The 25,822-nt window shown below is 33.4% G+C and overlaps 1 protein-coding gene across 1 annotated transcript; it reads left to right on the top strand.

Moving 5' to 3' along the window:
• Positions 1–1,436: 1,436 nt before the first annotated feature.
• LOC133831462 (ABC transporter A family member 1) lies at positions 1,437–25,822 on the top strand. Its single transcript, XM_062261764.1, has 40 exons — positions 1,437–1,697; positions 1,902–1,981; positions 2,517–2,685; positions 2,943–3,025; positions 3,755–3,971; positions 4,645–4,859; positions 4,978–5,038; positions 5,221–5,307; positions 5,888–6,120; positions 6,220–6,334; positions 6,425–6,514; positions 7,052–7,263; positions 7,349–7,461; positions 8,665–8,771; positions 8,965–9,027; positions 9,115–9,201; positions 11,776–11,874; positions 11,967–12,151; positions 13,288–13,342; positions 13,448–13,519; positions 16,260–16,970; positions 17,230–17,408; positions 17,746–17,956; positions 18,479–18,562; positions 19,172–19,213; positions 19,324–19,420; positions 19,819–19,946; positions 20,037–20,141; positions 20,492–20,638; positions 21,335–21,571; positions 21,809–21,929; positions 22,265–22,344; positions 22,440–22,547; positions 22,914–23,064; positions 23,659–23,795; positions 23,896–23,970; positions 24,309–24,612; positions 24,873–25,006; positions 25,408–25,466; positions 25,558–25,822. Exons 1-40 carry the CDS (start codon positions 1,611–1,613, stop codon positions 25,637–25,639), a joined length of 5,622 nt encoding a protein of 1,873 aa, XP_062117748.1. The 5' UTR covers positions 1,437–1,610; the 3' UTR covers positions 25,640–25,822.

Genomic DNA, 25,822 nt, shown 5'->3' on the forward strand with positions numbered 1-25,822 from the left:
ACAAAATTAGTCACAAATTTATAACTCTCAAATATTATCCAATAATGTGTAGATTGTGTGTTACATATTTGAGTTTGAATTTCACAAAGCCATTATGAAATATAGTTATTGAAGATTTGATTTTAATCCCAATAATATGTTTGAGGTTACAAAATCAATTATGAGTTGTTGGAAATCGTTTAGAAAAATTGCACAAAAATTGTGTGCTGAAAAAGGCCTGTGGCCGCGACCACACTGACAGAGGGCCACGACTGCGGCAAGAAATATCCTTGCTGCGACCAGGATAGTTGGTTGCCAATTTTTCTTGAATGACTCTAACAACTAAAATAACTCACAAATCTCATTTTTAATTCCATAAACATCAAATTAATTATTGGTAACAACCATGAGGTTAGTGAAATTTGAAATTTAAAGGGTGTCTCAAAACTCTTTAAATAAGAGCCTATTGCTCACTTGTAAAACACATTATTTTCTATCAACAAAACACTTGGCTGGAAAATACACCATAAAGACTTGATAATTATAAAAAGCTATTTCTTTGAGAGATCCCTTAGTGCTTAGAGAATAGGGTAAATAAAGTTTTGGACCTTGTTCAAGTTGGTAATCCCTACTACTTTATACTTTGGTTGTGTGAGAGTTTGTGTTCTTATTATTGTTATTTTTATTCTTTTGATCTTGTTGTTCTTATTTTACTTGTATTATCATTGTTTTGAGTTTGTAATATTCTTCTTTTACATCTTCCTATAGACTTGTATTTTGTGTAATTGAGTTGTAACATTTCTTTAATTAATATTACATTGTCTATTGTATTTTTTGCATAGAGTTGTATTTTGATTTTCCATATTTCCATTGAATATATTTCCATATATTCTCTAACAACTATATATTTATTTTTATCTATGATCACTTCACTTTCCCGCATCAGTTTCTCTATTCTCAATTTCTTTTTTACAATTTTTATGTATTTACTTTCTAACTCCTTATTTTATATTACTTTATCTCATTATTTATTACAAATTTTTAAAATATTTTTTTATTTGTACTTATATTTATTAATTTTTTAAAAATTATTTTTAAAAAACATTAACAAAATATATTATTTTTTTAAAACGACAAAAACTGTTTTGTTATCATTTATTAAAGCATAACTTTAAAATAAAAAACAAAAAATAATACCAACACACGTCCTTAATTGCTACCGTTTATAACAAGGACTTAATTGTCAATTTATTTTTTTAGAAATTGATTTGTCAAATAAAATAAAACTCAGGACATTTATGCAAAAACTTATAATTTTAATACAAATTTATTTGGAAATTAGAAAGAAAAAAAAAAGAAACTAAAGGAACTGGAAGTACCAGTACCACAGTGTTGTCTTTAATCCTTTGCTCTATTCGACGAGGCGTAAAGCCATCAACAGTCATAACATTATTTTTTTTTAAAAAAAAGACAAAAAAACAAAAACAAAGAGAATGGGCACCTCTTCCACGTCGTCGGCTCCGTGTTCTTGACTCTCTGTACTTTCTCACTCACTCTTTCCCATTTCTCTCTCTAGAAAAAGGAAACCAGAGTGTGTTAGGGCTTCGGGTTCAGACTTTGAGCGAGCAGAGATGGGGGCCGCAAGCAGACAGCTCAAGGCTATGCTTCGCAAGAACTGGCTTCTCAAAATTCGCCATCCTTTCATTACCGCTGCTGAGGTTTCTCTTTCTCTTTCCGTTTTAAGCCTTGAAGATGAAATTTCAATTTGTGATGTTGTTGTTGATTAGTGATCATCGCTTGTTGAGGATTGTTTTTGGTTGTTTTGGTGAACTGGTGATTGCAATTGTTTCGAGTTTGAAGTTGATGGAGTTATTCTTGGATTTTGAGAATTTGACAATGTTGAATTTTCCTTTTTATGGCAGATTTTGCTCCCTACAGTGGTTATGTTGTTGTTAATAGCTGTGAGGACTCAAGTGGATACACAAATTCACCCATCACAACCGTGAGTCTCCACCATTATTGTTAAATTTTTCTGTCTCGGCTTAATACTTTCTTGTTTTGTATTTTTATCACTTATTTTAGGTAGATGGGAGATCTCCAATAGAGATTTGGCAAAATGAAAAAAAAAAACTAGAAAAAAGAGTTACTATGCTGTTTATATGATCAATTTGTATTACTATTATTTTTTTTTTAAATTTTCTAATAAATAATTTGTAGTATTGTTTTCTTTTTGGTGTGGGTAAGGGTTCGTTGTTGGATGTTCTTGGAATTAATGTATTTTGATCTTTGTGGAAAAACATTTTCTTCGAAGAATTCTTATTTCCCAATGAGTTTGTTTTGGAGTAGATGGCTATACACTACAAATAAACTAATTTCGTTTCGTATAAAAAAGAAAAAAAGAAGAAGAAAACTTTTATCTACTATTAGATAAAGTTGTGTAAAAGAACATGGCAAAAAACAGAACAAAATTGGCTTGTGTAAATAGCATTCATTATCTACTGCTAGTAATGCTGATAAGCTTTACTAAAATGAACTAGGTATATACAGAAAGATATGTTTGTCGAAGTAGGCAAAGGAGCATCTCCTAGTTTTGAACAGCTTCTAGAACTACTATTGAGCAAAGGAGAGTATCTGGCTTTTGCACCCGATACGGAGAAGACAAAGACAATGATTAACTTAATGTCAATAAAATTTCCCCTCTTGCAAGTAAGTTTTGCTAAATAATAATGGTAATATTGTAATTATTTTTCTTTTGTTGCAGTACTTCAATTTTTCATTGATGTCAATCTATGCATTTGAACGTCTCATATATGCTCTGATAATGTGGCTTTTACAATCTTGTATTTGATGCATGGTTTTGTCACATTCAAGAAAGTTAAAGAAATTTGTTATTTTTAATTTTTTTTAGCTAGAGCAAATGTACTCTATTGTAAATTGGCTAAAAATGTATATTATACTTCCAGCTAGTTAGCAAAGTCTACAAAGATGAAGAAGAGCTGGAAACCTATATTCGCTCGGATTACTACGCTATCTGCAGTGAAATTAGGTAATTCTTATGTACTGATATAAATTAAATGTGCAGAAATATGTTTTGGTTACAAGTTGCTAACTGTTTTGTGTTGTTGGTTTTATATGTGATTGTATTGTCTTACTTGACCTTGTTCATTAAAAAATGTGTTTTCGTTTTTATGTATGAGATTTGCATGTGTAGATGAATTGGATAGGATTGGTCATATGGTTATTTCTTTTATAAGCAAACTGATCTATTATCTCCACGGTCACGCTTTTATAATCTGCTTTGATTTTCTCAACTGCTTTAAACCAATCGTGTTACTCGTGTAAACTATGATCAACAAGATTACAATTATATTGTATCAATCCTGATCATTTTTGAGGTTTAAGAATATGGTTATTTGTCATTAGATGAATTGGATAGGATTTGTCATATGGTTATTTCTTTAATAAGCAAACTGATCTATTATCTCCATGGTCACGGTTTTATGATCTGCTTTGATTTGCTCAACTGCTTTAAACCAATTGGGTTACTCGTGTAAGCTATGATCAACAAGATTACAATTATATTGTATCTATCCTGATCGTTTTATAGGTTTAAGAATATTTATGTTTCTACATGTAAATTGTGTCAAATGTCTGACTAATTACACGTGTATTGAGGTGATCTTCTTACTGACACTAGTCTGTCTGGTTCTATGAGAGTTGCATTTTGCTATTCAGGCTTTGGCACTCACTAACTCCAACGTCTCTCTTTATCTAGGAATTGTTCAAACCCTAAAATCAAAGGAGCAGTGGTATTCCATGATCAGGGTCCTCAGTTGTTTGATTATAGTATACGTCTCAATCACACATGGGCTTTCCAGGGATTTCCTAATATTAAATCCATTATGGACACAAATGGTCCTTATGTTAATGATTTGGAACTGGGCGTTAATCCTGTACCGATAATGCAGTACAGCTTCAGTGGTTTTTTGACTGTATGTTTCCTGTGCTCACTTTTTTGTTTTTGGTATTCTTATGCATGATTTTTTTTTTCTTTTTCTTTTTCTGTATGTATTCAATTTCTTCTTTTTAGTGCTTCTATCATATTATTTTAGGAAAAAAATCTTGCTATGCACTTATTATGGATAGAGTCCCTAATTTGCAAATTATCTGCAATTAAATTGAATTTGGCTCCAAATTCGTAATAGCTTTGCACATTGTATTCATTAGATCATTTATAGCAATTTTTTGGTCTTTCTTCTTCATCTTTTGAGCTGAAGCTACAAGCATACAAATAAGGGACAAAGAATTGTTGATATTGGGGAAGGAGTAATATATCTTGTTTTGAATTATTTTTTACATTGTATGTTAAATCAGTAATGATAATAAGATGATACATCCACTATTTGGAAATATGTAACTGCTAGTAGAGATATTGGAAGCAGCAATGGTACATCAATGGTCTGCTAAAATATGTTAAGTAAGATATACCTAGTGCACTGCAGTTATGCCCAGTGACTTGCACTTAGTGTTACCAGCACTAATTTGATCAGTGATCCTATAACCATATTGTTTGGTGATACCCACTTTCCACTTTCCACTTTCCACTTTCCATGTGCCCTGTTTTCTGTTTATTAGTCTGACATTTTACATTTCTTACTACTGCAGCTCCAGCAGATACTGGATTCTTTTATAATTTTTGCTGCACAGCAATCCGACATTGGAAACGAACCTTCTTATATCTATCCCTTTGGGGAGTCTTCGTCCCTAAAAGGGCCATTAATGCAATTTAGCCCTTCTAACATAAGAATAGCTCCCTTTCCCACACGTGAATACACTGATGATGAGTTCCAGTCAATCGTCAAGAAGGTCATGGGTGTATTGTATGTTTCTTGTCGAGCTCAATATGTATATACTGTCCTTTCTTAAATACCATCTTTTTTTATGTATGTTTTTAAAAGCACAAGCGGTACTTGATTAATCTGTACCCTGGATGTGCAGGTATCTTTTGGGATTTCTATACCCAATATCTCGTCTGATCAGCTACACGGTATTTGAGAAGGTTTGTTAGTGATTACAATCAGTTTAAGTGTACTAAATGATGTTACTATAGTTACCCTGGGGACATAATTAACCTAACCATCAATTGTCAAAAAATAAAAAAAACAAAAAACAAAAAACTCTACTGCCTTGAATGTGCACTCCATTTTCTGCCCTAAAGTTCTTGAATTTATCATGTTTCAGGAACAGAAGATAAAAGAGGGTCTCTACATGATGGGGCTAAAAGATGAAATATTCTACCTTTCTTGGTTTATTGTGTATTCTTTGCAGGTAGATCTGTCGTAACTGATTACTGTTTCAGTGTGGTATTCTGTCCCCTGTTTATATTCATATATACATATTTATAGGAAACAAAGATTATAATACTATTCAGAACGAGAAAAATACCAAAAGGTTACAGGGTGTCCTCTCCAATTACAACAGAAACCCCCAACCACCTTAAAAATTTTGAAAACAGAATTTTATCTTCTTTTATGTCAGTCAATCATTTAACAACCCATACTTTAACTCCGTCCAAATAGTAATCAATATCCTCACAAGCTATAAATGTTCTATTGTTAGATCCTTAACTTCAGAGTTTTCAGCTCTTTCACTTTTTATGTTTAAACTTCCTTTACTTCTATGGGTCAAATAGTTACAACAGCTAGAAGCATGTTACAATCAACCTTTACTTTTTCAAACAAAACTTTTAGTGTTATTAATCAAAGATCAGATAGATAAGTACAAGAGCTTAAGAAAAATACTTCTGCTTCCTGCTGAATGTTCTGAGCATGACCTGCACTTTCTTTCTCTTTATTCAGAGGTTTTTTTTTTATTTATTTTTATTTTGATAGCTTGATTTCTTCTGCAGTTTGCAGTTTCATCTGCAATTATTGTGGCTTGCACTATGGACAACCTTTTCAAATATAGTGACAAATCTGTGGTGTTCACATACTTCTTTCTGTTTGGACTAAGTGCAATAACACTATCATTTTTAATCTCTACATTCTTTTCACGAGCCAAAACAGCTGTTGCCGTTGGAACCCTTTCTTTTTTGGGTGGCTTTTTTCCATATTATTCTGTTGATGACCAAGCTGTTTCAATGTAAGTACTCTGCTCTGAGCATGTTTGTGATTCACTATCCTTTTCTACTTTCCAGTTGCAGTTTAAAGGGTGCAATGGGCTCTAACATTTGTTCCTCAGGGTATTAAAGGTTGTTTCTTCTCTGCTTTCACCTACGGCCTTTGCTCTAGGTTCGATTAACATTGCTGATTATGAGCGTGCTCATGTGGGACTTCGTTGGACCAACATGTGGCGAGTATGTTCTATAACTAAGATATTTTCTATTATAATAATAAATTATTTTTATTAAAAAACAGTTGTCTAATTTTTTTTTGAGTGTCTGTAGCCATCATCTGGAGTCAATTTTTCAGTCTGTCTTTTGATGATGCTGGTTGACACAATGCTGTACGGTGCAATCGGTCTTTACTTAGATAAGGTATATCTTATGATGCTTGACTTTTTTCTATTATAGTTTTCAGTTTTGTGCTGAAATTTCTCCCTCAGAAATTTTTATTTGTTTATTGAATTTTCTGTGTTAATTATGCTTGAAATTTATATCTAGATTTGGCATGCCAGAATATATTTGACATGAAACAGTGCAGATACTATAATTGAGTAATATTCGAGTAAAGGTTACTGTGTTTCAAGTATTTCTGAATAGATGCTTGCTTCTTGCATCTTTTTCATTCAGTTTCATTTTTCCCCTTCTTTTCATTTTGTTAGTTTTAGGATGGCTGTTCCTCTCTCATATGCACCTCAGTTTTTGAACATTGATTTTTTTCTTTCTTTCTTATATATTTATATATAAACCTGCTATTGAAAGAAATGTGGTTTCTGTTTTATCAAAGTTTTGTTCTTCTTCATATATGATGGTTAACTCAATTGATATTAGCTACAAACTGAAGTTCATTTGGTAAGTTCTAACTTTAACTTCATTTATATTTCTGACGTCAATTTGTATATGTTTGATTAGGTTCTTCCCAGAGAGAATGGAATTCGTTACCCATGGAACTTCATTTTTAAGAAGATTTTTTGGAAGAAGATAAATATGAGCATTGATCATACTTCCACTCTTGAAGTGAGTGTAAATGGAAAAGCTTCAGGGAATTTTTCTGGTGCAGAGAATTTAAATCCAGCTGTGGAAGCGATCAGCTTGGACATGAAGCAACAAGAGCTTGATGGAAGGTATGTGCTTTAAAATTTGAATGTCGTAATGGTAAACTCTGACCAGTAAATGATTATTTTCCTCACATCTTTTATTTGTACCTAGATGTATCCAAATAAGGAATCTGCGAAAGGTATATGACTCTAAAAAAGGGAAGTGTTGTGCTGTTAACTCATTACAACTCAACTTGTATGAAAATCAGATTCTTGCTCTTCTAGGTGAGGGTTATTCTTACTTGGCAGTTAACAGTTATGTTTATCATTCAATGATCTTGTGATTCTAGTTCATAATTTGGAGCTTGATTTTTGATATTCAAATGGTGCCATTTGCTTCTATTACTATTGTTACTATTATTTTGGTGAAATGCCAATGTTTCCCATTATGTGATGCTGTAGTTTATGCATTGGCATTAGTAAAATTTAACTTGCATATTGATCACTTAAGCAACTTTAAATTTCCTTCAATTGTAGTTTTCCCTACTTTCCTTTAAAAGTAACAGACTAGTTTCTTATGAAGGAAGATTGTGAATTAGTACTCTTGAAATCAACAATTAAATGTTATGGGTTCGTGGTTTGCCGATTTGTTTATGAAAAGTGAAAACCATTGATAGATATATTTAATGCTTCTGAAATCTAGTCTAATAGTTTGTCTACTGTACTCTTTAATACTTCTATAGCATTTATCTTCCAGATTTATAAACGTAAGTACATAAATATTTTTTTGTCAGCCAATGTCTTCCCTTGGTCAATATGCAATTTGTTTTCTCATCCTTATCATTTTTGTTATTTATTATCAAGCAGCGAGTGGTTTCTGAATCTCAGAAACTTTTAAATCTTGTGGTTCCTTTTTAAGAGGGAAACCTTTTTGTATATAAATTTGACACATCCTTCTTATTCATTTTTTTTAAATGTCACTTCCTAAAGTGCAGAGGTTTCTTGTTTAGAGATCATCTATGATGATGTTTTTCAACTTTTTGTTTGATACAATCACTTATATTCTTAAAGAACCTTTGGAGATATACTTATAATATGGGTTGTAAGTCTGCTATAATTTTGGTTTGTTGAAGAAGACGATCTTATCAGCCCCTACTCGGTTAATTATGAATTAATTGGTTAAACATTTTTGGTCCAAAAGAAGAGAATCCTATAAGCTATAAGAAATTTGAAGTGTGAAATATCTTTAGAGTTTCAATCGTTACCCATATTTTAAAGTTTTTTTGGTCTTCTACAACAAAAAAAGCTAGGAGAAGTCCTTATTGTTTTTTTGTTAATATATACATACACGTATATATATATAATATTTTAATTTTCTTTATTCCTTTCCCTTATTTTAATGAAACTTCTAGTTTCTTATAAGAATAATTGTATCTTGATATACTACTTTTTGTCCGATTTAGTGATTTTGAATTATTTATTATGAAGGACACAATGGAGCTGGTAAAAGTACAACGATTTCAATGCTTGTTGGTCTTATTCGTCCTACTTCAGGGGATGCTTTGGTTTTTGGGAAGAATATAGTATCAGATATGGTAAATTATGTATTTCTTGCTGCCTATACTATGCTAGGCTTTTAAAGGTTTAGGATTCAAAATATCTATCGACAGAATCTATTTTGTCATATCAGTCCACTGTCAACTTCTGTTTTCCCACTTATTATTTCTATTTTGGTTAAAGGTAAATGTAAGTTTGTTATTATAATAGACTTAAAAATCTGTTGTGCAGGACGAGATAAGGAAGGTATTGGGTGTGTGTCCTCAAAATGATATTCTTTTTCCAGAATTAACTGTAAGTTAGAAGTGTGATTATTTTAATAGAACTTGCTTTTGACTATAAGGTGACCTCTCAATATAGCTTGGATGATACTGTACACAGGTGAGGGAACATTTAGAAATATTCGCCACGTTGAAAGGTGTTGAGGAGGACTCTAAAGAAAGAGTTGTTACTGATATGGTTGATCAAGTAAGCTCCTCTCCAATTATCCTTTACTTGCTTTAAAACCATTGTCATTGTTTCTATCTCCAATGTCTTGCATGAATCTTCTGCTGTATTGGTTTTTTTGGCCACATTGGTGTGAGAGGCACTATTTCTGCCATTTTCGCTTGTGGTTGATCCTTCAAATTCTTCCATCAATCTCTCGCATGCTCTACTTTGATAATGGTTTTTTTCCCTATCAATTTAGTATGGCTTTATAAGAAATATGATTATGTGCTATCTTCAGCTTAAGTGCTTTAATGGTCTTCAATGCTAGCCTTTGAATTAGGAGACTCTGTATACTATGGCTTTTTAAAGTCTAAATGTATTGAGATTATAAGTTTTAGATCATTAATATTTGCGGCTTAGACCTAATATTTTAAGACATGTTGAAGAGGAATAAAATCTCACATTATCTAGAGATGCGAAAGATAAGGGGTTCCTCTTTTCATTCAGTTTTACAACTATTTCGACCTACTTCCTTTCTTTCTTTCGGATTCCTAAGAAGGTGACAGAAGAGATGGAATGAAAAATGAGAAGTAAGGGTGTGATGGAGAGAAAGGTAACCACATAGTTGCTTGGGAGAAATTCATCAAGCCTAAAGAGTTTCGAGGGTTGGGCATAGTCAATATTGTGAATCTTAACAGAGCTCTACCTATGAAATTGTTATGGAGATTCCCATTGGAAAAAGACACTGGCACAAGGTCATCAAGAGTAAGTATGGTGTGGCTTCGAATGGAAGGGATGCATCCCTGGTCTTTAGAGTTACGATCAGAAGCTTGTGGAAGTTTATATCAGTATGTTGCACTGAATTTCTTGAGCATTTTTTTACTTTTAAACTAGGTACGGGGAACACCATTGGATTCTGGGAGGATGTTTGGATGAGAGAAACAACACTGGCTGACAAGTTCCCTTAACTCTATGGAATCATCCTTGCACACAATAAATTCATTGCATAATTAAGGGAAAACAGAAAGAAGAAGACTTCAAGACCATTCACATTGGACCTTAAGTTCTTTAGGAGATTAACAGAAAGGGAGTTGCAGTGAGGGACAACTTTGATCTCGGTGTTAGAACCTATTAGAAGTTACACTTTGGTGGCTGATAGGAGGACATGACAGATGGAGGAATACGAGGCATTCTCTTGTAAAACCATATTTGAGAAGCTATAGAAATGGGATTTCCCAATTCAATTCTTTCCATTTCATTTGGAATCCCTAGTCTCAGTAAAGGTGAAGGTATTTGGGTGGTTGGTGGCACTCAACAAGCTAAATACTTACGATAACTTACAAAGATGGAAACCCATTTAACAGCTCTCTCCCAGTTGGTGTGTGTTGTTCTAAAAGAAATCTGGATTCTGGTAATTACATGTTTCTACATTGTCCTCTGAGGTGTGAAATTCCTAGAGCAGATGGGAGTGGAGTGGGAAAGGACAGCATCATGTCATGATATTCTACACTATGGAACGTGGCTGTCCTTGCACTAGTATGGGTAATATGGTTGGAAAGAAATAACAAATTTTTTAACAATGAGTTATATGGGAGAAAGTAAAGTATTGGATTGCTATTTGGATCTTCAACAATAAGGATTTTGATAGGAATATGAGGCCTCCTGTGAGGTTTACTTATTCCAGGAGAAATAATAGAACTTAAGTACATAAAATAGGCTGTTATTAGTTAGTGGCTGTTATTTGTAATTAATGTTTGTCCAATAAAATTATAAGAAGTTGCTAACGTGGACTAGGGGGTAGCTATATATACTACTTCGGACGTAAGGGGAGATTCATAGAGAGAATTAGATTGTTATTAATAGAGCTTTGCTCTTGGGGAGAGTTTTAGGGCCTCTCGAAGTGCCTTGGTAGTGTGTATATTGTTCTAATTGATCTATACAAGTTGAGGATTTTCAAAGACTATTCTAGTCTAACAGATTTTTAGGCATTTTCATCATCAATTCTTCTTTGTGATTGGTATATGTGGTTGGCATCTAGTTTCGGGAAGATGTTTTTGTTTTTGTTCTTCAGTATGTTTTAGAAGGAAGAGTACTTTTGCTGCTAAAGCTAATAGGATGATACTATCATTTTTTTAATTTACAATCTAGTTTCTTATTCAAAAAAAGGGACCCAGATCTAGCCACATGGCTATAAGATGAATACTTGATGGTGGGTAATTCTTTGAATTCTGGTGTTGCTATGCTCTAGGGGATTGTTTGAGTATTTGAATAGAATTTTTGACAAGATGCTTTTGTGAGATAAAAGTGGATGATGCCATATCCGTAGGTGCAAAATATGCCATGGGTAATTGAAATGACTTGTACATACTGAGTACCTCTGATTTATTAGATGAAAATATCCTTGAGCGTGGCTTATCAGTTGCCAAACTACATTTTGGTCTCTTATCATACAGAATTAGTATAAGCATTAGTTCCCTTATCTACCATACTTATTTGAACATAGGCAAACATTGATTTGTTAGACCTTTTCCTTTCGTTTCTCTGAGAATCTTTATCTTAGGTTTTTGGTCTAACTAAGCTTTTTTTCTTTTTTGTTGCATTTATTATGGTCAGGTGGGACTGGCTGACAAAAGTAACACTGTTGTGAAGGCTCTTTCTGGAGGCATGAAGAGGAAATTATCTCTTGGTATTGCACTGATAGGGAATAGTAAGGTTGTTGGAAATCTGCGGAGCATTTTTTTTTTCTTTTCTTTTTTTTTTGGTGTGAAATAATGTATTGGAATGATTTCTTGCGTCATGTACAGGTTATAATTCTTGATGAACCTACCAGTGGGATGGATCCGTACTCAATGCGTTTGACATGGCAGTTAATAAAGAAAATAAAAAAGGGCAGGATAATTTTACTAACAACACATTCAATGGATGAAGCTGAGGAACTTGGAGATCGAATTGCTATCATGGCTAACGGTTCCTTAAAATGCTGTGGAAGGTACATACTATACCATTCTTATTCACCCCGACTATCATTGAACCACCCTTATTTATTTATTTTAACATGAATTTTTGCAAGCAATATGTGCATTCTTTTGGACTATATTCTGGTGAATACAGTGTGCTATTGAACTGTCAAGACTATTATACCTTAAGCTGCAGGAATGTGTCACATCATGTTATTGGACACACGTTTTCTTCTGATTCTAATTTAGACTCTTAGCTGTAGCCCTTTTCATTGAGCTTTATTTTATACCATCCCTTATATTCCTTCTCTATTATTTTTTGGATAAGAAACAAGGTTATCCTTTTTAGACCTCACTAGGGAGTGGGGTAGTTTTTTGTTTGTGTAGTTGGGATGTTTAGCTGTCTGTTTTTTTCTCTGTTGTGTCTGTTACCACGATTTTCCTCTGCCAAAAGTGAGGGTTATCTATATATGTGAGAAGAGGTCAGTCTAAGACAAAGGCCTCTGTCTCTTTTTTCAAAAAAAAAAACAGATAAAAGATGATAGGATATCATCTGTTTTACAGCCTAGGCAGTAGCAAAAAGTCTACTCAATCTAAAACATTGTATAAGACGACAAAAACGTCTTCCCAGAAAAATCCTAGAAATACCAATCGCAAAGAAGCATAGAGAATGAGTATGCCTGAAAATCCTTATTATTGAGGATCCAAATAGCAACCCAAGGCTTAACTTTTTCCCAAACAACTCCCACATCCTCTTCTACATAAAAAAACTATCCATATATTCTTTTCCTATTAATACCTAGCTCTTGCAAATTCCTTGATCTTCTGTTTTTTTTTTCCCTCCAATACCTGGTTTTCATACTATCCCCGTGATTGACTTCATATAGAATAAGCAGTATGGGGTCTATCACTATGTTGTTTTTTGTCAAAGAAGAAGCAGGAGTAGTAGGCTTTTATCCATGTTGGTTTGAATTATCAGAAATTTATTATTTAGATATGGATTATTGTTCATTTGTACTTTGCTTGTCCATGTGTGTGTTTACACACCCACACATTCAGTTTTTTATGATTGAAATTATTCTTTTCCAGTAATTGATTACATGCTCACTAATTATAGGATTTGATCTTAACATGTTTATATTTTGATTGCAATGTTCATTTTCAACAGTTCCCTTTTCTTGAAGCATCAATATGGAGTTGGTTACACCCTAACTTTAGTAAAGGTTTACTCCCTTTCTTGTTTGTGTTTTGTTGCTCCCATTTAATAATTTTATCTTATGATAATAGAAGAATTAACTTGTTGTGACCTTGCTGTTTTACTTCTTCAGTCTGCACCTACTGCCTCTGTAGCTGCGGACATTGTTTATCGCCATATTCCATCGGCTACATGTGTGAGCGAGGTATCCATATTATTCGATGACTTGGAAAAAAAATTGTTAGTGATTATTGCATCCAATATGTTAATATATATATACATATATATATAGGCCAGTTTGGTATAACTTTCTGAAAAAGCTGTGCAATAAAGATGTTTGATAAACTGTCAAAAAAATAACTTATTGAAGAATTTATGCAGAAGCTATAGCTAAAAGCTAAACCTGACATAATCCATCTTTGGCTTATTCTAAAAGATGCTTTTTGAAAAAAATTCTGCAATAAATGTGTATTTTTTTATCTAAATATATTTACTTAATTATTATATATTAATCTATATTAAAATATTTAAAATAAACAAATATAATAATAACGTAAGCAATATTTTTTTTTGAAAAAAGAGACAGAGACCTTGTCTTAAACTGATCTCTTCTCACATATATAAATAACCCTCACTTTTGGCGGAGGAAAACCGTGGTATCAAAACAAAAACAAACACAATAGAGAAAAAAGAAAAACAGACAGCACAACCCAACTACACAATCAAAAAACTACTCCACTCCCTAGTAAGGTCTAAAAAGGATAACCCCTCAAAACTTTTAGAATGATACACCCAAGTGGCAACCCATAATTTAACCCTCTCCCAAATGTGGTCACATAAAGATACCTTATCATAAAAAATTATGCTATTTCGCTCTAACCAAATTGCCCAAAAGCAAGCCAAAACAGTAGACCGCCATAGCTTATTCGCACGTTTATCCCCTACTAAACTACAACATAACAACTGATAGCAGGAGCTCGACAAACACCAGCTCAAGCCAAACTCTAGATCATAACAACTGAGCCAAATCACAAAACAGAAACAGGTCACTTAGAGATTCAGCCCCCGTCTTACAACAAAACAAACACACTAGCTGGGAGAAAGACATTGATAAGGACACCGTCGTTAAAGGATATCATTAACGCTTAGCTTCTCAACAAACAACAACCAGCCAAACACCTTCACTTTAGAAGGAGCTCGGCTCTACCACAGGATCTTAGCCCACAACACATCACCCCACCCATCAACAAATCTAAACTTCTGAAAAGCAGACTTGCAAGAGAATAACTTGCTAGAGTCAGGCTCCCAAACTCTTCTTTCATCCAAAATTGCATAAAGTAAGCAATATTTAAATCTTAAATATTTTTTATTTTAGTAATTTTATATTAATAAACCACATTAATATAGAGTTTTTTTTTTTGAAATGTTTAATAATAATATTATGTTTGGATCTCATAGTAATTTCAAATTATAATTTATCAAACACATTAATTTCATGCTTAAAAAAAAAATAGAAAAGGAAATAATTAAAAACATAGAAAGTGAGAGTTTTGCATAACTTATGTTTTACATATTTGTGGTTATATCATGACTAGATTTTTGGAATCTTTAATGTTCGTTTTTTAACTTTTAATTTTTTTTTTTAAATGATGACACTATTGTATTAAAAGTAGGGAATAATTGCAACCAAAAGAGACCAGCTGAGGCAAAGCTCCAACAGTTAAACTCACAAAACCGAAAAATAACTTCACAACAGTAAAACAAATACTTTAAAACAGATAAAATTACATCAAGCAATCCCAATCCCTTTTTTCTTTTTTTTTTGAAAAAGAGACAAAGGTCAAAAAGGCTGACCTCCTCTCAAAAAATTGAGAACCCTCACTTATGGTGGAGGAATACCGTGGTTACAAATAAAACAACAAAACAAAACAAAAAAACCACAACAAACCCCACCCCCAGAAATTAAATCCAGAAGTCCCTTAACAAGTCAGAAAAGGAAAACAAGGCAAAAACTTTGACTCTAGCCATATAGCAACCCACAACTTGATTCTTTCCAAATGCATTTCAGCTTAGTCTCCTTATCTTGGAAGATCCTGTCATTTCTCTCCAATTAATGGGCCCACAACATATGCAAAACACCCTAGTTCCAAATTTACTTCCTTTTCTTATCAAGGCCCTCGTACAAACTCTTGGACCATCAATTCAGGACGAGTCTTTTGGGGAAGTTCATTGTAAACTGCATTTAGCTAGAAACTTAGCCCATAAAAAATTCCTGCAAAGCGACAATGTAAAAAAATATGGTCAATTGGTTCAGACCTTTTCTTATAAAGAACACACCACTAAGGGAAAATCACTTGGAAGATTATGCTTTATTTTACATAATCTTAAATTTTCGATAATTGACGTCATTATCATATCTAATTAAATATGTAAGTACTATTTATTTATTCATATTTTTCTAAAAAAATATTGAGGAAAGACACTAATTTGGTTAAAAAGTATCCATAAGAAATCTGTATAAATGTATTGTGTACCATGTGCCTTTCTGTCAATCTTGGCATGTATGTTGGGGGTAAATTGAGATTAGCTTTTCTACTGATTGTTCTTTGATTAATATGAAACAAAAGTAAACTGTGAATTACTAAAGATTTGGGATAGGGCCATATTTTGGGTGGCTCATGGATGATCTCAAAGTTTTCTCTTTTTCTGAGTTCATCAGAGTTTGGCATCATCTTTGGCTGGAGTATGAGATGATGCCTTTCATCTTCTTTATTTTTTTTCTGTCTATCTCATACATGATTATTGTTTCTTATTTTTTTTTAAAAAAAGATATTAGGTGGGCTGCATAATACTCCATTTCCTGTGGATTCTTACACTTTATTTTACATTGCTGATTTTTTATCATGTTTCATAGCTTACCTATGTGGCTTGATATGTCTGTCCAGGTTGGAACTGAGATTTCCTTCAAGCTTCCTTTAGCATCTTCAATGTCGTTTGAAAATATGTTTAGGGAAATAGAAAGGTGCATGAAAAGATCAGATTTCAACATAAAAGCAAATGATGATGAAGAGAGAGACTATTGTATGATTGAAAGTTATGGTATATCTGTCACAACTCTTGAGGAGGTATTCCTCAGAGTTGCGGGGTGTGACTACAATGAAGCTGAATGTCTAGAGCAGAAAAATAGTCTCTGTTTACCTGGTCCTGTGACTTCTCAGGTTTCTCATGACACAGCTCCCAAAAAGATTTTGCACTCGGACAAACTTTTGGGGAACTATAAAGATATTCTGAGGTTCATGTGTACTGTGGTGGGGAAAGTTTGTGGGTTGATTTTTGCCACAATTTTAAGTTTCATTAACTTCTTAAGTCTGCAATGCTGTTGCTGCTGTATCATTTCAAGGTCAACATTTTGGCAGCACTGTAAAGCGCTATTCATAAAAAGAGCAATATCTGCTCGGAGGGACCGGAAAACAATTGTTTTCCAGCTTCTGATTCCTGTTGTGTTCTTGTTTGTCGGTCTTCTTTTTCTCAAGCTTAAACCACATCCTGATCAGCAGTCTGTGAACTTTACAACCTCAAATTTCAATACTTTGTTAAGTGGTGGTGGTGGTGGTGGTCCAATTCCTTTTGACCTATCGACACCTATTGCCAAAGAGGTTTGTCAGTGATTATTCTCTCTTGATAATTTTATCTATGTTTCTTTGATATATGGTACATTCTCTTTGTTTTGTCTCTGTATGTTTAGTCCAGTGATTGCTACCTGCTAACAGGTTAAGCTTTTGGGAGAATTGATAAATTAACATTTGGACCTACACTCTTTAACTGTCACTTTGTGTGTGAATAGGAGTGGTGTTAGAATATAGTCCCATGTTCAATGCATGCAGAATTTTCTCTTAGAACCTATATATGCTGCAGGTGTCACGGTATATTGAAGGCGGTTGGATTCAAATCTTTAAACCAAGTGCATATCGATTCCCTGATTCAGAAAAGGCACTCACTGATGCAATTGAGGCTGCAGGACCAACTCTGGGACCAGTTTTACTTTCAATGAGTGAATATCTAATGTCTAGCTTTAATGAATCATACCAGTCAAGGTATGCTGGTAAAAATTTCCAAAGTTCCTTTCATTTATTTCAGTTAGCTATGACACTGCTGCTATTCTGTCACATCGAAATGAAAGTCGTATAAATTATATTTTATGTCGTATTAATTTTCATAGTATTTGAAATAGATCTTCTCCATGATTTCTGCCAATTTCATGTTCTAACAAAATTTTAAGCTGTGTATATTTCCTTCACATTGGTCTCCAGAGATTGCTTTATGGCATTTCTTGCTTGACGCCTCATCCTCTCATTCAGAAAGAAAAGGGCAAGTGAACATGTGTTCTGTTTCCCCTCGGTTCAATTTCATTGTAGACTCTGTTTGTTGCAGATATGGGGCAGTTGTAATGGATGATCAGAATCGTGATGGAAGTTTAGGATACACCGTACTGCACAACAGCTCTTGTCAGCATGCTGCTCCAACTTTTATTAATTTAATGAATGCTGCAATTCTTAGGCTTGCTACTCAGGATAAAAATATGACAATTAGAACACGCAACCACCCCCTTCCAATGACTTATAGCCAGCATTTGCAACGTCATGTAAGTTACTCCTTTTAAATATTTAGCTTATTGATAAAAACAGTCTTTTATTTTCAAATACAGAGAGAGGAAATGTAGAAACAAGAATCTAAGTAGTATAGGTCCTGTTGAAAAAAAAATAAAGTCAACTCAGTCTTGTGTAGATTAGTTTCTTTTTTGTCCTTTAAAATGTTCACTTTTCCTCCCTTCCATCACTGCATTCTTTTTTAGCTTAATATTAAATGTTTAAACAACCATTTGGATTATCAGTGCTGTTCCCATTTAAGATGAAATAATGGAGAAACTTCATGTTCCACAAAATTGAAGAGAATTGAATTACACAGATTTTGTTTTTCTAACATGCATCCTTATATCATGTATGAGCTGAATCCGAATATCAAATATTTTTGTAGTTGCATGTCTGAGTTTTTTTGACAATATACTAGAATGCTTCACATTCAACCACATCAACTCTCTCTCTCTCTCTCAAATTTGAAGGATTTATAGATTGCAGCAATTTGAGTTGTTTTGTAAATTATGCAGGATCTGGATGCCTTCTCTGCTGCAGTTATTGTTAGCATTGCCTTCTCATTCATTCCTGCCTCATTTGCCGTTTCCATTGTGAAGGTACTGATGAAACTACTACTTGTTTGATACTCTACTAAAGAACTTTTGTTTTATGAAGTTTAGTACTATAACTATTTGCAATAGGCAGTGGTTAATTCTAGTTGATTTGATGAATCTTGTCCATTGTTTTCAGAAAAGCAGACCTCTCCAATTTGTTGAAAGATCAAATTGCCCTTATGTTATTTAGTACATGAATTTTTCATGTAGTATGTGACTCGATGTTCAGATAATTTTTTTCATGAACTTGAATTTCATCTATGTTTACTAAGAGAATTGGATAGGTCCACTGATAGAAAGAAAGAAAGAGAAAAAAAGAATAAAAGAAAAGGAACTGAGTTTCAGTTTGCACCATGGAAATGGTTATTTTCATGAGAGATTCTACTGGGCTCATCCAGAAGTCTATTACTTGTGCAAAATTCTTTGGACAGTGAATTTCATTTTCTAAGGAACACCATATGTAACGTGCTATTTATCCTTTGGATCAGTCTCTCTTTTGTGCGTGTGTTTGTGTTAATATATATTTTCATTGTCATTGTATAACTTGTGATGCAGTAATTATTTTTAACTTCTATCATGGATGAGTAATTTTGTTAGTTTTAATGGATGTAGGAGCGAGAAGTAAAAGCTAAGCACCAACAACTGATAAGCGGGGTACGTGTATTTTCTTGGAAAACCAATTTTCTTGTGTTTTGTCTATTAGTTATTTAGCAATTATGTTTCCATTCTTCATGAGGTTCACACTGGTAGTTTTCCTTGATCAGGTTTCTATACTTTCATATTGGGCTTCTACTTACATATGGGACTTCATCAGCTTCTTATTTCCTTTCTCGTTTGCAATAGGTCTTTTTAGCATTTTCGGTATGTCTTATCTTTAAATCTCAACACGTAATATTCTATAGAGAAAATTTGTTGATTTTGAACTACTATATCATTGTTAAGAAATTGGATCACTTTGCGATTTAAAATACATAAAAAGAAAATCATTTTTTTCAATTTTAATTTATTTTGATAAGTATACAAGCTATTTAGTGAGAAATCTGTTACTCAAAAGTGTTATGTAGTGGGGTTTTTTTCTTAATTATTTGAATTGATGTCTCGTAAATGCTCCCTTTTGTGGTGTCTACATCTGTTGTGTTCTTTCAGTGTTTTAGGTAAATATATAGATTCATGTATTATTTAAGCAATGCAATATTGTGCAGAATAGAATAAGGCTGTTTAATTTTACTTTCACTTACACTAAAATTGAATGTCTGTAGGTCTGGATCAGTTTATTGGAAGGGATTGTTTCTTGCCAACAGTCATCATGTTTTTGGAATATGGTTTAGCAGTTGCATCATCAACATATTGCCTTTCTTTCTTCTTTTCTGACCATACTATGGCTCAGGTGAGAAATGTTTTTATCCTTATTGATGTCCAGACAATCATATTTTCTGCTTACACTTTCAGGCTTATTCAAATAATTTATTCTATGCAGAATGTTGTTCTCTTGATCAACTTTTTCTCGGGACTCATTCTTATGGTCATATCTTTCATTATGGGGCTTATTAAGACAACTGCTAGTGCAAATTCTTTTCTCAAGGTGAGTTTCCTATTTACTAAAAAATTATTAGCCAACTGAAGAAGTATTTCTTCAGGTTGACAGCATTTTATCAAGTCCATTCTATACAACACTATCAAAGTAAATGACTGTGAGGTTTGGATTGTGCATAAATTTTTAACCGTCCCGTTCATTTAAAAAGCAGGAATTGAACTCAAATATCATATTGTCTATTTTTATTTTTTATAAGAAACGAGAAATAGCATACTTTGCACTACCAAGCAAGAGGAATGAACCTCATTAAATTAGCATATTTTTGTCCTTCAGTGTAATGCACTGTATGACATTATTAATTTGCTATCATTCCTGACATGTGCACTCTACTCTCCCAGAATTTCTTCCGACTATCCCCAGGTTTTTGCTTTGCTGATGGGCTTGCATCACTTGCTCTTATGCGCCAAGGGATGAAAGATAAATCTAGTGATGCGGCTTTTGATTGGAATGTCACTGGTGCCTCGATATGCTATCTTGGTGTTGAGGTTTATATCTTCTCAATTTTTTAATGAAATTGTTTTGGTTTTTTCTCCATTTATAATTTTTTTTTATATTAGAATGGAATACAATTATTCAGAAATATGATGCCAATGAGCAATAGCCTCTGGTTCATAAAGTTATTTGTTTAGATGATCTTTTATATTTACATGGCAGCTGGTCAAATAATACCATTTGATTTAAACGTAATTTATACTTGTTTCATGCTGTTAATTGTGGATTATATGACACATGAGATGTGAGGATTTGCATCCTTCTGTCTCAGGTGAATGTGTTAAATATTTATATTTGAGTTCAAGATGAGTATTTAATGGAGGAATTATAGTTTTGGTGCTTTGTTGGGATAATTTGGCTTGGATAAAAATTAATATTTCTGAGGGAATCAAAGAAGAATTGCTTTCTTTGTTAGATAAACTTCAGTATTGGGGGTCTATAAGGAGTGCTTTGGTTAAAGAATTTAAATAGTATCTTTTTTATGTTAGAAATTTGGGTACTTTGTGGTAGTTGCTAATTCTTTGTTATTATGCTAATCTAGCAGTGGACATCTACTCATTTATTTGCATATTTTTCTATTTGTAATTTTGTAAATGTTTCTGGTTCTCCTATATAAAATGCTAGGTTGAACCAAGTTTCTCTTTACAATGTAATGCTATGATCTAAGTTGGCCTTTTCACTTGTCACAGAGCATTTGTTACTTCCTCTTGACACTTGGGCTTGAAATCTTGCCTTCCTACAAGGAGTGGTGGAGTATTAAAAGTTTCCAACATGATGGTTCTTCTTATTCAGAACCTCTTTTGGGATCCTCTGCAGAAAAAGTTGCTCTTGACTTTGATGAAGACACAGATGTGGCAATGGAAAGAGACAGAGTACTTTCAGGTTCCATTGAGAATGCTATCATTTACTTGCGTAATCTTCGAAAGGTATGTCTTCATAATCTATGGATAGTTTTGATAGTTCTCAAAGTGAGCTTTTCATCCCCTGATCCCCCCTCTTATAGAAACAAAACTTTTAGTAAGAAAACAAACAAGAGTACAAGTAAGTAGAGAATTGGGTGTCCCTTTAACGAAGAAAAAAAAAACAGCATGAAACTCAGTTCTATTAATTCGAAGGCCTATGCAATTTGTTTCTGTAATCTTTATATATGTTGTAAACTTCAGGTGTATCCTGGAGGAAAAGTGGCAGTGCAGTCTCTGACTTTCTCAGTTCAAGAGGGGGAATGTTTTGGCTTTTTAGGCACAAATGGAGCAGGAAAGACAACCACTCTGTCAATGCTTTCTGGTATGCATTAGTTTTGACCCAAGAGATTCATACATTTTTTTTTGAAAGCCTGACCTTTGTAATCTAATTCTATTGCTTTGTCATTGGTGGTGATTCTATCTTTTTGTGTGTTTCCAAGTATTAAAAGAGTACTGTAATGATTTCGTGGAGTTGATCTTTATTCGACCTTTAACTGTATCTATATGTACTTCCAGCATATTTATATCTATAAGATTAAGAAAATGGGAAAGATTTCAAATGGTTTCCAGTATGAATGATTCCTGTATTGCACTACTTAATCAATCAGGCTTCTATTTGATGCTTGGTGTCTGAAACCATAGCCAATTTTACTGCAGGAGAGGAATCTCCAACAGATGGATCAGCTTACATATTTGGGAAAAATATTCGCTCCAATCCAAAGGCAGCTCGTCAGCACGTATGTTGTGATTTTTATTTTAGGTACTCAAAATATTAGACTATTTCTCATAATCATACTGTTGAAAGCTGATTGTCTTTATTATTCATTTTCAGATTGGTTTTTGCCCACAGTTCGATGCTTTGCTAGAATTTTTAACTGTCCAAGAGCATCTTGAGCTTTATGCAAAAATAAAAGGGGTGTCAGATTATCGGATAGATGATGTATGTTTTCATCTCAAACTTTTGATCTTTTCTGTCATTGCTACAAGATTATTAAACTAGATTTTGTGTTCAATCTCAACATGTCTATCTAGTTAACTCAGGTTTCTCATCATTTTTATTGCTTGGTTCTACATTTGTAAATTGTGTCTGCTTGTATTAGAAACACTGAAAGAAATGTGATTATTAAAACTCCCTTTGGCTGTAATGTTTTTTCTAAAATGAGAGAGACTGTAATGTTTTTTTTTACAATGAGAGAGAGAGATCATGCACACTGAAATTAAGTTTTACACTGAACATAAGTTTTCTACACAACGGCATAATTGTAATGAACAAAAGGTCGACCCTTATGTGTGCTACCCTGGACAGGTTGTAATGGAAAAGTTAATGGAGTTTGACTTGTTGAAGCATGCTAACAAGCCATCATTTTCTCTAAGTGGAGGAAACAAGCGCAAATTATCTGTTGCGATTGCAATGATTGGAGATCCTCCTATAGTCATACTTGATGAACCATCTACAGGTAAAAGAGCTGAGAATTATTTATTTTTGTTGGGGCACAAAGTGATACAAAAACATATGAAGAAACCACTTCTCGTGTAGATCCACAAGTTTCAGTTGGATTTGTAATTTAAACTCAATTACTGCATATAAAAGGTCTGAACATAGTGAGTATCAGGAGTTCTGTATAGCCAATTGAAATCTCTCTTAATACACACTAGTGCATCTAAATATGCATAAGCCAATTATATTGAGAATATATTTACATTATTTAATTGGGCATAGAAATTATACTCTAAAGGCTACCATCATATTAGTTGATGTCCTACCATTGTAAATCACCTCCATCTTCATGTTGCTTGGAGGCATCTGCCAAGTTTCAACCATTTATCTTCAAAACCTCTTTCGTTGGTACTAAATTGTGGAACAATTTTTTAGCTTAAAAGCAATGGCTTATTATCTTTGATTTTATTTGATGCATGAGAAGATGCAAACCTACCATATCTTTACAGAAGATGTTTCATGCTCTATTTGAAGGAAATGTTTCTCCATTTATACTACATTGTTTTCGTAGAGTTCAATCCATTGCAGGTCTTCAATGTTTTTTTTTTTCCAGGTATGGATCCAATTGCCAAACGTTTCATGTGGGAAGTGATATCCCGTATCTCAACAAGACGAGGAAAGACTGCTGTAATTCTTACTACCCATAGCATGGATGAAGCTCAAGCTCTGTGTACAAGGATGGGGATAATGGTACCAAGTTCTGCTCTCTGTAGATTCTTGAAGCAGAAGCTCTACTAAGTGTCATTGGCAAGACTAATGCTTAAATTTTATATTTTTTTCTTCATTGAAGGTAGGAGGCCGATTGAGATGCATTGGAAGTCCCCAGCATCTGAAAACAAGATTTGGGAATCATCTTGAGCTAGAGGTTTTTTTCTTTTTCTTTTCACTTTTAGGTCATGTTTGATTGGGACGAATAGAATGGAAAAGAATCCATTTTGGTTACAATTTAAGATATTGGAATGCAATTCCAATGGAAGCTTTTCTACTATTTTGGTTGAATGGCTACTAAAAAATGAGAAAAAAATGCATTTCAATGCACAAGAATATCTTAATTATTCATATTAAACTTTATTCCTTTCCTATTCTTATTTCCATTCTCATTCCTATTATGTTTTCATTACCCTCAACCAAACAGCACCTTAGGGTTTCAATAATGTGGTATCAGCAAGCTTAAATATCTAATTTCGTTGTCCTTCTCCTTAGATTAAACCTATTGAAGTCAGCTGTGCGGACATGGAAAATCTTTGCCAAATCATTCATGAAAGACTAGTCAATATTCCTACACATACTAGAAGTTTATTTGGTGACCTTGAGGCTTGCATTGGGAGAACTGACACCATTACATCAGAAAATACGTCTCGTGGAGAGATTAGCTTGTCACGGGAAATTATAAATATGATTGGAAGGTGGCTTGGCAATGAAGAAAGGATTCAGATGCTGATCTCATCGACACCTGTACCTGATGGGTTTTTTGGTGAACAGTTGTGTGAGCAATTGATTCGGGATGGTATGATCTGTTACTGCATGTTGTTATGTTATGTTCTTTCTACGTTTACATGCTACGTAGTTTCTCAAACATTTGTTGCATTAAAAATGTGGATATGAAAACTTTCAATTTTAGGTACTTTCATGAGGAATCTGTAAAAAAATGTAAAAATAACTGGAAACTGGTAGCGTCTCCATGGAATTTTATATTGTGATAAATATGAATGTGCATATATATAATGTAATTTTTGTCAAATTTATTTAATCCTTCTGAGTTTTCAGGTGGTATCCCTCTGCCAATATTTTCCGAATGGTGGCTATCCAAAGAAAAGTTTTCAGCAATTGATTCATTTGTTGTCTCATCATTTCCGGGTGCAACTTTCCAAGGATGCAATGGGTTGAGTGTTAAATATCAGGTAATACATGAGCATGTACATGTCAAAATTGGATAAATTATAATTTTATGTTCTCAGAATCTTGTGGATCAAAACAAAGTGATATTTCTCAGTTCTGTTTTTTATAATTTATATAATGATTATTCTCATCTCTCTTTTTTTTTTTGGTTGATACACTGATATTTCTCCATTTTAAACTATGAAAAGTCCTGTTAGTCCATTACAAATTACAGTGCACATTAACCCTTACTTTCCCAAGTATAGCTTTTGGCTTTTAAAATTGAAATTACAAAGAATCCTTCGTTCTCTCTTTCCCCAAATATTTTGCACTTTGGTCCCTTTTTCTCCGACTTTGTTCTTTTGATTGTTTATGGTAGTAGACCTGTGCAGTTAATATTGTAATTGGTTCCACGTTACTGCAGTTGCCTTATGGAGAAGGGCTATCACTAGCCGATGTCTTTGGGCACCTCGAACGAAACAGGTACGAATCCATTGATCCATTTCTTCTTCTACTACTACATGGCTTTTAGATCCTTTGAGCTAAATGATATCTTCTGTAATCTGTTCCTCAGAAATCAACTTGGCATCGCAGAATACAGTCTCAGCCAGTCCAATCTAGAAACCATTTTCAATCATTTTGCGGCAAACCCATAATTTACACAAACAAAATTTTACCCTGGGTTCTCTCATACAACAATGTAACAATTTAAACAACCACAACTTACAGAAGTGTCTCCCCTCATTTTTTTTCCCCATTGAAGGTTGAGACCATCTCATGACCTTTTTGTAAATATTACCAAAACCCTTATACATAATTGAAAGTTACAACATTGTTCA

The sequence above is a fragment of the Humulus lupulus genome, chromosome 4, assembly GCF_963169125.1.
Source record: "Humulus lupulus chromosome 4, drHumLupu1.1, whole genome shotgun sequence".
Classification (NCBI taxonomy): domain Eukaryota; kingdom Viridiplantae; phylum Streptophyta; class Magnoliopsida; order Rosales; family Cannabaceae; genus Humulus; species Humulus lupulus.